Raw genomic sequence first — 16542 nt, 5'->3', positions numbered from 1 at the left:
ACAACTGTACGTTAAGGCTTTTATTTTGAAATGTGAGCACTGTGTTGATGAAGCAAACTAAGCATGTTCTGTTGGGCGCCGTTCAGGCCAGTTATTAAAAAGTTATTTTTTTATGATGAAAAGTGTGAATAAAGAAAAAGGGGAAAAAAATTGGAGAAAGTCACTTTATCAGATAAAAAGCCAGTAAAATGGAGAAAAAAGGAAAATGTTAAATGTTTCTTCTTCTTCGTGTCGTTTGATTCTTTCTGCTGTGAACTGAAGTTCTGACAATAAAAAACCTCCAACACACCGAGTCTGATCGTCCGTCGCTCTGGTACTCAAGTAAACTGAAGTAACGACAATAACTTTGGAATTTAACAAGAAGTCTAAATGTTATTTTACAAGAAACATGTCGAGGTGTTTTGTTGTCCAGTCAGAACATTTTAAAAGAGACTTTAAAACACGGAGCGATTTCTCTGGTGATTTGACCTCCTGTTGTATTATTGAGTTAAAGTCAGAGCAGATTGAAACACCAGTCTGAAGCGCTCCCTGCTGGACAAACTGTGTAATTACACCTGTTTCTTTATTCCCTCAAACACAAATTATCTTCAAAGTCTGAACAAAACATGACAAACACGGTTCGTCTCTTCTGCTGCTGTAAATCTTTAAAACACCTTGAATATTTTTATGTTATTTAATTTCCTCAAAGACTGTAATTTGACTGAAGGTCAGCAGAACATCCGACTGATTCTCTGAACAACACGATTCGGTTTGTTTCCTCAGAAGGTTTTTTATCCCTGTGAAACAGAAACAGAAGAAGAGTGAAGATGAAATAACGACACGCTGTGCGACACCTCCATGCGTTGTGTAAATCGTTATAATTGTTCTATTATCTTTACAAAAAACACTTTGACACTAGCAGTTTAAAAAATTACATTTCCAGAAAAGTGCGCTGATTTATTTCCTTTTTAAACCACTTTTTTTTTTCAACAGGACAGCGTTAAGTTTTCTTCTTCTATGTGCGTCGATTATTCCTCAAAGGCAGATAAAACGTTTATTTTTCTTTTCTTTTGTACAATGTCACTGTAGTTTCTTTTTTCAGTAAGCAGAGAGTTTAATGGAGCGACAGGCTGTTGGTGGAAAACAGTAAACTTACAGTCAGAGTTACAGAGGAGACGTTTGTTCATGTACAGGATCATCACCGACACGTCGATATAACTTATTAAATAATCGCTGTTCAGTTGGTTTTTTATTAAGTCACCATTTCTCTTCAAAGAAAAACAAACAAAGCTTTTACAGAAATCAAACATGCAAGGTAGTATTAATGTGTGTGTGTGTGTGTGTGTGTGTGTGTGTGTGTGGAAGGAAAATCAATTGACAAATATAAATATAATTTTTGAGGCGTTTCAATACGAACCAACATTTCACGTGTCGTCTTCGACTCTTTGATGTTTGACAATTTACTGATTAAACTAATTAATTATATTTCTGTCAAACTGAAACAAAAATTTGGATCAGATTAATTTCTCATGTTTGTTAAACTTGGATCCAATTTAGGAATAAAAAGAACAAATTATAAACAGATTTTAATACGTTGTTTAATTTACAGACCAACAGATCAATGAAATCAATCAGTTGACAGAAAATTAATCAGAATCTTTTATGATTTTAATGATTCTGTTTCTTTTCTCTCTCTAAACTATTTTAAACTGTCAGTTTTGGATCTTTTTTTCTCTGTGAATCGATTTTTAGGCATTGAGGAAAAAAAACAAACATGTTTAAATATCGTATTTGACTTTTTTGTCAATATTTTCTGACATTTTATCGACTCAACAAATAAATGATCCAGTGGAAATATTAAATGTTCCTGATTCTGCTGAATCTTTCTGTTAAACTGTGACACAGAAACAGTTTGATCAGTTTACAGATTTATTTCTTTTGCGAACAAAGTGAGATGTTGACAGATTAACATCAAATATTAACATGTTGTTTAATCTATTAACCAAAATACTGATGAGTAACTTTGTGATTATATTAAACATTTCCTGCTTTTCAGGATCTTTTGTCAGTTTTTGGCTGTTTTTCACTATTTTATAAACAAAATCAACATAAAATAACTGAATATAATCATTGTTGTGTCTCACGTTTGATGGATATTCCAACTGAGATGTTTGTGCAGATAAATTTACAGACCAAAAACCAGCGGAGGGAAATCGATTCATCGATGAGTCGGCAGACAGAAGATGAATCTGAATGTTGCTGTTCTGTTATTTTTAATCGTGAACTTCTTCAGATTTTGGATCAATAAGAAGTGAAGCTGCTGCGACTCATCGACACCTTCTGGACTTCAGCTCGTTAAATATGAACATTTATAAAACAAACTGAGTGTTTTTGAGTTTCTGACATTTGATGAAAACACAGATTAATATCTTTCAGCACTTTCTGACATTTTAGTGTCCAAATAAAAAAATGGATTAGTTGAGAAAATAATCGATTAGTTACAAAACAAACGATCTGAACTTTGTTCTTCATCGTTTTGTGGTTTTCCTGCAGTTGGACTTCCGTCCAGCAGGCGGCGCTGTTTCATCATCTCTGGGTCAGAAACATGTTTGTGTACTTCAAGAGAAGATGATGATTAATGGAGGTTTGTACAGAGTGTGTGTGTGTGTGTGTGTGTGTGTGTGTGTGTGTGTGTTTTTAACCCAAAAAAACCCCAAAACAAACAAAAACAAAATAACTCTGTGCTGAAGTCTGCGCCGCCATTTTGTGTCCTACACCTGTTGTTGTTAACGTTGTGAGTATGACATCATCGCGGCGTGCTCGGAGGCGTCTGCAGTTTCGTTTTCTGCTCACAGAAGTTTTTACTCAGTGCTGAAACATGTGACCTTCTGTCAGATTCAAACGGCTGAAAGCACACTCACTTTTTATCAATAAGTTACGTTTATTTTGGCGGGAACAATGATTAAAACAGTTTAAATATTATTTCCCATGCTCCTTAGCAGCCGAGACAGCAAAACAAAAACAAAACAAAAAAAAAACAGAAAAAATCGGATTATTTTAGGATTTTAGAGCCGAACACCCGAGAGAACAACAGAGTGGATATCATGTCTGCAAGCATGTGTGACAGAGAGAGAGTGTGTTAAAGAGTGTGTGTGTGTGTGTGTGTGTGTGTGTGTGTGTGTGTGTTAGCCAGAAGAGCAGCACCCCCCGGCGGGCGTGGCTTGTGGTTCGTCGTCAACGATCTGTACGCCCCGCCTACTCGATGCTGATTGGCTGGCTCCGTTGCCCTTCACCCTCTCCTCGGCCTGAGCCGTCTCCATCATCCCTGAGAACAGACGACGAGTTAAAACAATATTTTCTCTTCTAACTTTAAATGATTCATCTGTAATTTAGCTTCAAGGAGTCTGAAACATAACGAGGGCAGTCGAGCCGTCCGGCTCTGATGTTCGCAGACCGTGTGGACGGTTCTGGTCCGAGGTGTGTTCAGGTTCAGGTCTTACTTTTACAGAGATCCAGGAAGAGCTCCTCGATGCCTTTATTTAACTTGGCTGATGTGTGGTAGTGTTTGGCTCCCACCGACTCTGCATAACTGCACAGAAACAGAGCAGAAGAAGACGAAGAAGACGAAGAAGAAGAAGAAGGAGAAGAAGAAGAAGACGAAGAGTAAACAAACTGTCGCCATCGTTCTCAGCAGAAGAGAAAAACCCGAGTGTGTGTTTGATTCTCACCTCTCAGCTTCCTCCACTGAAACGTGTCTGTCTTTGTCCAAATCTATTTTATTACCTGCAGAGAAAACACACAACAGATTTAATCGTCTGTCTCACAATCAAAATAAACTTTAAACTACATCACAGAACACCATCTGATCTGAAGGTCTCGGAGGATTTGCTTCTACTAATTGTTAATTAATGTCCTGCTGATCAGAGCCGAGTCTCCAACTTCACTGTCCTCTTGTGACTTCATAAAAACAACCAAAATCACATTATCATACAGCAGAGTCCATAACTGTGGCTGAACCGGGCCTGAACAACAACAACATAATCCAGTTAAACACTGAAACACACAGAGAATTCCCCCATGATGCAGCACACACGCAGCAGAGCCGGTCCAAACACCGAACCCGCCCTCATCAGACGGGACTTCACGTCTCACAGCCTGCAGCTGGTTCTTGTGCTTGATATCAATATTTAAAAATATCCTACAGACACAAAAACATTCTGACTGATAACTGCTGTTGTCTTTCTGCCAACAAGTTCAACTACATATAAATTAATCAAGTCATTAATCATCTGCTCTGTTTACGTCACTGATAAAGGAAATAATTCAATATACACAAATCTTTAAATCAAAAGTTTGACAGCGAGACACAAGATGTCTCCAACTGATCTGGAGTCAGTTACGGTGGAACGCTCCTAAAGCTTAGTTCCATATGAATGCAGATAATTTGTTGTTCTGTCGTTAGTGAAAAACAACATTGACGCTGAAGTTGAAAAAGGAGCCTCATATAAGAAACAAGACTGAAATCAAAAGCTGGAAAAGTGACGTGAGATCTGGTGGATAGTTGTTGGATGACAGAAGTTCCACCTGAACTGTCCTCCAGGTTACGTCTCATTCTGAGGTCGACTCTTCTCCACTGGCAGGACGGCGGCGAGCGGAACAAGCTGCTGCTAACATGAGCTGTTCAAAAACTTTATTTTAGTAACTCTGTGTACACAAACAGTGTTGTCAGTGCTGGTGTTCATGTGTAGAGACCCTGGTGATGCTACCAGCAAAGTTTCATGTTGTGTCCAGACTTCTTACTGTTTTAAAAATACAGATTTTGATGCTGTTGTAAAAGTGCCCGTAGCACTCCCACTGAAAATGAGTTTGAGCTGAAAACAAATACGGTAAATATCTTTCATTGTAATGATGCTTTTACATGAAGGTTTGACCAGAGTTTCACTTTCATGATGAGATGTTCAGATGTTGTGCAGGATGTCTGAGAACTTACCTACTATACATAAACAAATCTCGTTCCCCAACATTTTCCTCAACTCTTTCACCCAGTTCTTCACCTGTAACCACACACACACACACACACACACACACACACACACACACACAGGTTAGACAAATATAATGTAGGATTTGTGTTTGTGAAGATAAAAGATGAATTGAAGAAAGAAAAATGATATCAGACTCTGAAAACCAAAAACTACAGATTTATTATAAGTATATTCATTGTGATTCATCAATAAATGAAACATCAACTAATCAACTAATCATTCAGCTCCTCAAACTACCAACAGTTCAGTCTAAAGATTCATTATTATATCATTCCTGTATAGAAAAGCTGTTTCCTAGTTTACAAGAAGTAGAAGAAAAAACTCTGCAGAGGTTCTGCAGAGGTTCTTGTTACCGTCCTGTAGTTTTGAGAAAAAGTAGAACTACGTATATTTTGATGTAACATGAAGAAGAAAGGAGCGTCACCTTCTGAAAGGAGTCTTCGTCTGTGATGTCGTACACTAGAATGGCTCCATTGGAGTCTCTGTAGTAGATTGGACCTAACGCATGGAACCGCTCCTGACCCGCTGTGTCCTGCACACACACACACACACACACGTACAACAAGGTCAGTACTGTCCGGTGTATGTCGTGTTGGAGGCGTGAACACAGAACCAGAACCAGAACCAGAACTCACCCATATGGCCAGATTAACTCTCTTTCCTGTGATGTTGAGCTTCTTTGTGAGAAAAGACGCCTGCAGAGAAGAAGAGACGACACAGCGATCAATAATCAATAACCGTCATCAGGTCCAAATCCTTCAACCAATCAGAACAGAGCAGCTTGTGATGTGAACATGAGGCTCAGAGTCCAATCAGACCCAGTTTACTTCTGACAGAACTCAGTTTGCTGGATTGTTAGCTTGTTAATCTCATGCTCATGAAGTTCTGGAACCCAAAACCCTGATACCAACAGAACCGGGGATGTTGTGAACCGGTCCGCCCTCGGTACCAACGGCTGGACGGACTGAGAAGAAGTCCTGACGTTCATGGTCCTCAGAGGATAAACAGTCACATCAGCTAACCATGCTAACACCTGAAACTAGCTCAGTGACGTGACATGTTGTTAGCGTGACCGTGTTCCTCGTCACGTGACGTCTTCATGAACACGCGACCTTTGACCTCCTCAGGTTAACAGACGGCTGCAGGTCTAATCTGCAGACAGAAGAGACGCCGACTGACTCAGACGTCATCAGAAGTGTCTCGTTCACTCATTCGTTCTCACAGACGAGTCGCCGTGTGGTTCACTGTTTAGTTATCAGGACTGAGAGCCGACCAATCATGTGCTGAGTCCAGGACACTGTCATTGAATTTTAGCCAATGAGAAACAGGAAAGCACAGCAACTGTTTCCATGAAAAAAACAATTCATTTCATTTTGTTTGTAGCTCGTCATTCTCGGCTAGCCGGCTTTAGCTGTTAGCTGCTAACTGTTGTCTAAAAATACACATAATCATGAAGTTGTCTGTGTATTTGACGTTTGCACCATCGCTTGAGAAGCAGGAGCTGAGATCTGATGTTGTACCTGAAACGCGACTGAACGACCGACATGAACGATTCTTCCTGTCGAACTGACGGGAACTGAATCTCCACATCAGACGATGAAATCCACCTCTGATTTTACCAGATTACAGATGGTGAAGATGAATCGATTAGCTGACTGAGCGAACGTGAAACATTTTCTGGTTCCAGCTTCTCAAATGTGACGATTTCTGATGGTTTGAAAAGAGTTTTGAGTTTTGGACTGAAGTCGTCACTTTGGTGATGAATCGTGAAACTAATCAACATTTGCAGCTCGGATGCTACTATAATGTAGTTTTTGTTGTTTATTTTTACATTTCTACATCAAGATAACCTCGTTATATGATTATAATAAGTGGATCAGTCGGCGTCGACTGGGAATTCATTAGTTTTGCTCATAAAACAAAACAAACGGCCTGAAGAGGAGGAAACATCTGATCTCAAACCATCCCATCTGCATAATCAGCACTTTTACTTGGATGCCAACATTTAATTAACATTTTGATTGTTGGACTGTTTTAGATGTTCTATCAAATCCTTTGTTTCCTGCTAGTTTCGTCGCAGTGCATCCTGGTTGTTGTAGGTTTTCTGTCTTTTGAAGAAACAAAGAATAACACAGCTCCTTGTTCTCTCTGCAGCCGCAGTTTTAATAATCTTTGTGTGTTCAGACTGCAGAGAAATACGTCTTTAAGAGACACATCTGAGTTCTTCTGATTTCTTCCTGATTTCCAGTGAAGAAAAGAAGCAGAGAGGAAGCTGAGAGCGAGATATCAGAATACATTTAGATCTTCTGACAGACGACAGTTCAGACGTTCAGATGAAAAGTCATATTTAACTAAACTAAATGTCACATTCGGGGACTTTTTCACGTCAGTTTCACTTTAAGCTGTGAGAGTTTCCAGCCGACAGTTTGTTTGATCGCGGCTGTGATATGAAACTCAAAAGGTCAAAGTCTGTCCGGGTGAAAGGTCGAGTTCTCCTCCCCGGCTTTTCTCTCAGTAATCTCACTGCTCGGTGGGAAAGTGAAGTTCAGGGTCAACTTTATGATTCAGCGTCCACAGAGAGAGAGATTGAGATTCATCAGTGAGGAAGTGAGCAGCAGATTTATGAATAATATGTGATGAAGAGACAGAATGAGTGCAGAAGTGTGTGAGGTCTGTCAGCTGACCTTTAAATAAGGTCGACGCTGTGTCTTATTAATTCTTTCCAACATGTCTTATCAGTTTTATTATTATTTTTTTCATCTTACATCCATCTTATTCAAGTTTCTATTATTTTAAAGTGTATAAATAAAGATTATTATTGTAAAGTAGTCAAAATCAAAGACCACAAGTTACCAAAGTCAAACTTTTTCCAAATTTGCTTCCACATGGACGCAATTTCCAAACATTAAAGTCAAAGGACGGAGCTGAAACGTGTTTATTTAGTAGATGAATATTATTTTCATTTTAAATTAATCAGCTATGAACAATATGAAATGATTCTGAGCACAAACCAACATTTCTACAGTTCAAACCTGCCGACATGATCAGCAACGTATCCTCGATCTTAAAGTTAGAATAAAATGTAACTTGGCTCCAAATTTATCAGGATATTAAGAGTCTTTATATGGAAACAGACAAATGAGGTTTAAACCCTGAAAGTCCTGCAGCTGTCAAGTCTTCATCACCATAATGACTTTGAGGGAGGAATTCAGACCTCGTACTAACATTTCCTCATTTCCTCCCTCTTCATGCAAATAAACATCACTGAGACAAACAGACTCCATGTTTCTACTCAAAGACAGAAAGAAGTTCATGTAGAACATTTGCTGAATGAACAAGAAGGTCCAAATAATGCAGAATGAGTCAGAGACAGAGTTTCACAGAGTTTATAAAGTGTCTCCAACTCAACAACTCACTAAACTGACACATTTGTTAAGGGAGTCTGGTGATGTTGCGTTACTGGTTCAGCGTTTGGATGTCTATAAATCTTACAGGAGGCCCTGTGACGAGCTGGCGACTCGTCCAGGATGTACTCTGCTTTAACCCAGAGAGATAACTGGGATCTGCTCCAGTGACCCTGCGACCGCTTCAAAAAGAGGATAAAGCGTTAACGTCCCTGCGACCTCGCGGATAAGCAGCAGATAATGAGATGAGATCTTACAGGATAAATACGTTCCACTCTGAGTCTTGTGATCTCTGGCAGATGACTTCTTTAACGCTCAGGAGAATCTCTGCATCTGTTCGCTTCAACAAAGCGAATAAAAAGTCATTAACCTAGTGCTGACAGCGCCGCTGCATCCCTCCCATCATGCACCTCTGGGCTGCAGGTCACATGTGTGAGCCCTGATGATATGTGGAGTGTTTCAGAGCATGTGATGCTCCTCCTCCTGATCCTCCCATCATCCTCTCTGTTCCCAGCATCCCGCACACACACAGCTCAGACCATGAATGAACCATCTACACCCAACACGTGGTGACTTCCTACATTTCCCATAATGCCATTCAATACAAAACCCAAGTATGTTTTGTGTTGATATTTCACTTTGATGAAGGCAAAAAACCTTCATCCTCTTTAACATTAAATCAGCCCGTATGTTTCTTCTTTTTAGATTTATAGATATTTATTTCAGAGACAACAGAAAAGACAAGATGAGAAATAAGAAACAACGTCCAACAGAAGGTTCAGGATCAGACAGACTCGGCGCCTGAAGCTCTGCTGGTCCACAGATATTCAACATAAACTCTGAAGATTCAATCGACACGCAGGCCTGCGGATCGATCTGAATGTACAATGAACTGATCGTTGTTTGGTCGACAAAATGACCCAAAGATCTTCAGTTTCCCGTCACGCAGGAGGAAAGAAACCAGAGAATATTCACACTTAACAAGCTGACAGCAGAAGTTTGACTCGACATGGAAATATCTGGATTAGACGGACGACGATGAATCACTTGTTACACCATCGACTGTTCATGGAGTTAATTTCAGTCCAAGTATTTTCTTGTCGCCACAAAGTCTTTATTGTTGGCTGAGCGTGACATTTTGAGATTAACACAACATGTCAGTGATGCAACACTTTTATCTCACATCACAGTTTATTATCCAGACCTGCAGCAGCTCACACAAACATGTCAGAGTTTCTGTCTGCAGCCACTTTATCCTGGAACCAAACCGAACATAAAGGAGGAACAGACGTTTGGCTTCAGGCTCGAGCTTCAACACGAGAAGCTGCGACCACGCAAGTTCTCTGCCGCTGACGCAACGACACGCAGTGAGGCGTTCGAACGCAACCCGGCTGAAGCTCATTACTGATGCTCCAGCTCTGGCCGCTCACATGGAAACGCTGCATCATACTTCCTGCATTTTCTTTTTCTTTCTACCGTCGGGGAGGTTTTGTGTAACCTGATAAACAACCAGAACACAGTCGGAGCTGCCGCCTCGCAGCCAGCCTGAAACGTAGATATGCAAAACACACACAGACTATAAAAGCATTTTATCTGCTCCGAGGCCTCCGAGGACACGATGATAGGACCAATATGAAGCTCAGGCTGCATTTAGAAAGTTTTCCATCCAGCACACGGCGATTCTGGACTGTTCTGGAAGAAATCATCATCCACAGACACAAAATGAGGAAGCAAATCTGCAGAGAGCGACGACGAGATTATAAAACAATCTATTCATCCTGATGCATCACATTATCATACACATTATTATTAACTTTAATAATTTGATAATTATAACCCAAAATGACGAGACGTTGGTTTGTTTCTTTCTCAGTGATCCTTCATTGAGATCTTTGCAGAGAGGGCTCACTCTTTCTATTTTTCAGTTTTCAAAACTTCTATCTGTGGTTGGAAGATTCTGGAAGGCTGATAAAACTAAAAGCTCCAGAACCGCTGCTAAACGGACCTTGAGGCCACATGTGAGGATTTTCAAGATATTTTTCCTAAAACTCTTAAATGTCTAGAAGTTTGTGAAGTTAGAGGTAGAAGATTTTCACTGGACAGCCACTTTTATCAAGGATTCCCTTTGTGTGAGATGAACGTGCAGTTATTAAGTTATTAAGGGACCCTAATCAATCATAATAAGCTTTCTATTTCTTTCAATAAATTCAAAAACAAAAGAAAGTTTGCTCACAGAGGAAGACCTGAACTGATACTACTACCAGAGATCCTTTATTGATTTGTCCGTGGAGAGGGTTCACTCTGGACAGAATTCTAAAACCAAACAAAAGTAGTAACAAACTGAATTTCAATCGTTTGTGTTTCATGTGGAATCATGGAAGGCTTTCTGCTGAACTCTGGTTTATATTTGGTAAATATTGTATCAACTTGTCGAAAAGAAACCAGGATCAAGTCAAGTTGTTGCAAAATAATGGCACAAGTCATTCAGCCGGTTCAGAGGTGAACCGTGCTGGATTAAATGTAAAGCTTACAGGGGGCAAACTGACTGAACAGTTACATGATTATTAATACGTTCATCAGTTTAGGTAGGCACATATATGAATATGAAAATAATAGCTGAAGATTTTAAGTTATGGATCAAAGGTTCTTTTAGAGGAACGTACATCCTGATCTCACAGTTCAGTTACGGGTCATCATTATGTAGAGCAAGTTTTCATTCCAACCAAGCAAGAACACACCTGATCCAAATCAAGTGTGTTCTTGCTTGGTTGGAATGAAAACCTGCAGCCACGTGGCCCTTTACTGGATCAGTTTGACACCCCTGATGTAGAGAAATGGGTTTAAGCGTTAGCAGTCAGAATTAGCATTTCACTATTATTACTTCATCGGAAAAAAGGATTAAATCCGAACTAGCAGAAACAGAGTTGTCGTCTCTTTTATTCCACATGTTGCTCCTTCTTCCGTTTCCAAACCTGCTGCCTACATTACCCACAAGGCAACTCGAGCACTACGAGTTCAGCTGGGGATTCAGGGTTTGTTATGCTAGTAGCAGCTAACGTAGCCTGCAGCAGAGATGAGGAGCAGCAACAACAACAGACTTGTTTCAGTCACCGCTCACACACACAGGAGGAAACCAGTTTCCTTTTAATGGTTCGACGCCCACCAGTCTGCGTGGCTGGATGTGGATGAACTGGTGTTTTATAAAACATTATAATGACGCCGATGAGAGCTCCACCCTCGCTGACGTCTGCAGGTATGTCAGCTCTGTTTGCAGACACACCTGCAGCTCACAAATCAGAGCTTTTATTTGACTCATTACTGATTGATCTGTGAAAAACAATTTTTTCAACTGTTCAGTCTGTAAAATGTCAGAATAGTTCATTATGGTGTCTTCAGCTGTCTGAAACTTAAAGATCTTCAGTTTAAAGCAGATTATCCTCTGAACAGACTGAATATGAGGAGCTGAGATCTGAAAGTGTTGGTTTGATGAAGCTCTGAGAGAAACAGACAGTGTGCACCTGTTCCAGAGGACAGAGGAGGAAATGAAACTCAACTTCTATTTGGTAGTTATTCTGTGGTTTATCAGAGAAGTGAGGATCACCTCTGTGATGAAATTCAGTACTTTTAAGACAGAGGTTTTGTTCTTAAAGCCAGTATTACATTCCTGTCTGAGGCCAGTTGAGGGTCGCAGGTAATACGACACAATTAAACACTGGAGATGTTAATCGTTACTGAATTCTCGCTGCTGAAATCTGTGTTACGACAATCAGAGATCGTACAAGAGTCGGCGCACTAGAACCTTCTGGTGACTGATCTGGCTGACTTCAGGTTTAGTGCCCGACTATCTCAAGCAGAGATGAAACAGTTTAATCGTGTGGCTCTTTTAGACCTCCCACATTTCTGTTGGACCGACTGGCTCCTGTCAGAACCAGTCATTTCAAATGTATCCGCCGTTTTACAGACGCTTCTTTCACGATGTTGTCTTATGGGACAAGCGGTGCATCATCTGATGATGTAACTACAGTTGAAACTAATACCGGCTTCAAAGCCCGGCGGTGTCCATGGGGATTGGTCTGGACCACTAGCTACAAGGCTAATACCCAGTTCCCACACAAGTCCAAATCAACCTGCTACGATCCAGCTGATGTGTGCAGCGAACTGGTGCTGCTCTCCGTCTCCACATTCATGGCGTGAAATGTGCCGTCAGTGATGAACAACGTTACACTTCAGATAGAAATCACAGACGGCTAGTTTGCCTGAGGGAAGCAGGAACCGGGTCAGTAGTTCCTGTGTGGACTCACAAGTGCTGACAACTGAGCTGGATGAAGTTAATGTGAAAGTTTACTGTGCTGGAGGAGGAATCTGACATGTGGTCAGTTCTTACGTACTGCACCTTAAAGGGATCAGTACAAAAAAACATACAGAGAGAAAAAAATTAATCAGTCTGACTCTTTTCATTTGATTTCAACTGAGACACAATGTGAATCTTACGAACTTGTGTTTGTTTGGTGCTTCACTGACATAAATCACTGATTAAAGTTTTCTAGCTGGTAAGATTTATAATCCATGGTTGGCTAAGATGCATTTCATTTGAACATGAAGTACATTTTCGCCTCACTGGAGGTTTTTGTGTCTGTTAACACCATTTTTCTGGAAGGCAACAAGATAATTGGTGAGTTTCAGAAGTGTTGGTGGGCGTATTTCTAAACTTCAGACAGGGAGAGGCTAGCAGTTTCCCCCTGATTCCAGTCTTTATGCTAAGCTAGGCTAGCAACCTCCTGACTCCAACCCAGAACTCAGTAATAGTAATTGACTACTTTTGATTTTAACATTATATTTAAACATAAATACTCTTCACCTCGCCTTGTTTGGTGTCATATTTTTCAGCACAACCTCACCTGTGTGACTGAACTGTTATTTTTTTTTTATTTTGACATACTGAATTAACAAATTGGACCTGAAATCACACAAAAAACATAAAATACGAGTAGGAAATAGTTTGATTTTTGACTATGTTTAACAACCCATTTTTTATCACTTATGCAAATATGAATTGTTGTTTGCTAAAATTTGTACACAAGTTTTTGAAATGTACAAAGTTAAATGTCATTGCCAAAAAAAAAAAAAAAAAATGTATATTAGCAAATAAATCTGTACCGACAAGAAATCAGCCTGGTTCTAAAATACCTCCCAGTTGTACTTGAATACAGTTTGTGAGTAAAAGTACTTTAAGTTACTGTGTTAATTACGTCATAATGAGGGCAGCACCGGTGTTGTTGTGATCACCATCAGCGGCTTCGTGTTCTGAATTGAGGCCGAGGACTGTGTTAATTATTGATGAGACAAACATTGATTATTGCCCGTGTGTGTGACAGATCCCCTCTGTTGATGTGAGCGGGGTTAAAGCACAGGACAGGTGTATTCCTCGGCAGGTATTCATGTCGAGGCTCCGCTGTGGCCGCTCGGCTCTCTCACCTCCGTCACCCCGGATAATCCCGGACAGACGGGCAGCTCCGGTTTCAGCCACAACACCCGCTCTGTTTCGCAATAGCCCCGCTCTCCCGGGACGGCTCGGGCTGCGCAACACGCGTCCACACACACATACACACAAGTGACAGCAACACAAACACCCCCACCCCGACACAACACCTCCACCTCCACCTCCTCCGCCCTGAGCTTTGATTCCCCAACAGCGCTATTAACTGTCACTTTAGCCTGCTAGCTAGCTAGGCTAACCCGCGCTAGCTACAGCTTCCTGGGTGTCTTACCTGTAGAGTTGTGATGTGTTTGTCGTTGAATTTGTTCTCGCAGTATCGCAGCACCAGCGACGTCTTCCCCACACAGCCTTCCCCCAGTAGCACAACCTTGAACGAGTAGGTTTTGCTGCCCGTCCCTCCTGCCGCCATAGCTGGCAGTCAGTTAAAGAAGTCCTCCGGTTTTTTGTTTTTTCTTATCAAAACAAGCCTTATCAAGCTAGCGCTGCTAATGCTAACCCAGTCGGAACTGAAGTCCTGCGTAGCTCACATCAGCTTCCGACTTTAGAAAAACAGCTAAAATCAGAACCAGAACACGTCGACAGCACACGCGAATCCGACTTGTGTCAATATCTGCCAGCAGCTGTGAGGGAAACGTGTCTAAACAGTGAGCTACTTCCCCTTTCAGCCTGATGTGAGTGCCTGCTTTTCACCCAACTAATGGCGTCTCTTTGCGTTAGCAGTTAGCCGGCTAGCTCCGGCGAAGATCGTCTATGTTCGAGAAGACGCATCACTCCGCTCTTGGAGCACAACGCGCAGACACCCCACTCCCTTTTCAACACGTCGCTAGCATCCGTCCCCAACACAATGTCTCCCCTCAACATTACTTATTCAGTCTCGTTTCTATAAAGCTCAGACTCAACTCTGGACTCTTCTCTTCAGTTATTTGTTGACCGCACTCAGAGTGATCGGCCAGCCTTGGAGGTGGTGCTCAGAAGCCGTAGCAGAGTGAGAGCTCTGTGCTTCTCTCTGCTCTCTGCAGCGTCACATGATGAGGTAGTGGGCTGCTGTCAGAGCTGCTGCTGGAGGAGGTGCTGCTGGAGAAGGTGCTGCTGCTGGAGGAGGTGCTGCTGGAGGAGCTGCTGCTAGAGGAGGTGCTGCTGCTGGAGGTGCTGCTGTCAGAGCTGCTGCTGGAGGAGGTGCTGGAGAAGGTGCTGCTGCTGTCAGAGCTGCTGCTGGAGAAGGTGCTGGAGAAGGTGCTGCTGCTGGAGGTGCTGCTGCTGGAGGAGCTGCTGCTGGAGGTGCTGCTGCTGGAGGTGCTGCTGGAGGAGCTGCTGCTAGAGGAGGTGCTGCTGCTGGAGGAGCTGCTGCTAGAGGAGGTGCTGCTGCTGGAGGTGCTGCTGCTGGAGGTGCTGCTGCTGTCAGAGCTGCTGCTGGAGGAGGTGCTGCTGGAGGTGCTGCTGGAGGAGGTTTCAGTCTTAACACAGACGAACCCCAGAAACAATCATCACTCTTCCTGTGTAGTAATCACAGTGAAGGACTTTGTGTGTGATGCACATTCACTTATTTCCTTATTTTGGTCATTTTCTAGTCCTTGTATTATAAAAACATGTGTGTTATTCTGTTTACTTCTTCCTGTTTATGCAGCTTATTTCAGAGTCTTGATGATTTGTGTATTTCTTTATGTTCCCTCCTCAGAAGCTTCAGTGGACACTGACCATGAGAGCTGTGCAGGACAGATCAGATCAGCAGGGGTCAAAGGTCACGGACGAATCTCTAAATACTTTCTCATGATGGAAAATACTTAATTGTTCAGTTATTCTACTGGTCTTAAATTTCCCAACAATGTCTCCAAAATGTCCTGGAAACTACTTCAACTAATGTTAGAGACAAAGTTAGTTAATAAGGTACAATTAATTGTTTTTAGAACAGACTTGTTTAGTCAATGAACTGCAGGTCAGCTGTGCGTCTTTTATAAAGTGTTTGTTGACGTGTTGTTTTCTTGTTGTTTTCTTGTTATTTTTGTTCTCACCAAGTACGAATAATCTTTATTATTCATGTTTAGATCTTTTTAAAAGAATGTGGAGATGTTTATATAATGAACTGTGGACTGTGTGAATTTTGTGGCAAAAATAAAAAGTTAATCAACACACATGGAGAAACAGTGTCAGTAAATCAACATATAATAATGAACTTTTCTGTAAATTGAATTGTTATTTTTCCCCTAAATTTATATCAAATTGAAATAAATCTTTCCAGGAAGTTACTGACCTGGAAGATAAAGTCATCAGCTTGTTGTTGATGGAAGTCCACATGACAGCAGCAGCAGTGCATCATGGTCCGAGACACATGTGACCGAGGTTTGACAGAGTTTAGAGACTTTATGTTCAGCTTCATACTTCACACATCACATCCTGGCGTCCATGATGCTCCTCATTAATGTGGCTTCATGTGCTCTCACTTGTGTTTTTGGTCATTGATTATATCAAACATGATCAGATGATGAATGAAGGGTTCAGTGACCCCTTGATGCCTCTTCAAACCTTCACATAAAGCCAGTTAGTTTCTTAGTTTAATGACCTTTAACATCTTAACTCTTTCTTCTGTTTGTCTGGCTGCAGTACAGCTGATCGGCCACTA

The 16542-nt window shown here is 41.3% G+C and overlaps 1 protein-coding gene across 1 annotated transcript; it reads right to left on the bottom strand.

Moving 5' to 3' along the window:
* Window positions 1-838: 838 nt before the first annotated feature.
* Window positions 839-14936, bottom strand: rab21 (RAB21, member RAS oncogene family). The gene is made up of 7 exons (XM_037121852.1): window positions 14197-14936; window positions 5660-5719; window positions 5449-5556; window positions 4970-5033; window positions 3708-3762; window positions 3480-3568; window positions 839-3304 (listed from the first exon to the last, which is right to left on the bottom strand). Exons 1-7 carry the CDS (start codon window positions 14332-14334, stop codon window positions 3165-3167), a joined length of 654 nt encoding a protein of 217 aa, XP_036977747.1. The 5' UTR covers window positions 14335-14936; the 3' UTR covers window positions 839-3164.
* Between the last annotated feature and the right edge of the window lie 1606 nt (window positions 14937-16542).

Source organism: Acanthopagrus latus, chromosome 14, assembly GCF_904848185.1.
Source record: "Acanthopagrus latus isolate v.2019 chromosome 14, fAcaLat1.1, whole genome shotgun sequence".
NCBI lineage: Eukaryota > Metazoa > Chordata > Actinopteri > Spariformes > Sparidae > Acanthopagrus > Acanthopagrus latus.
The sequence above is the reverse complement of the archived record's forward strand: the minus strand, read 5'-3'. Positions and strand labels throughout refer to the sequence as shown.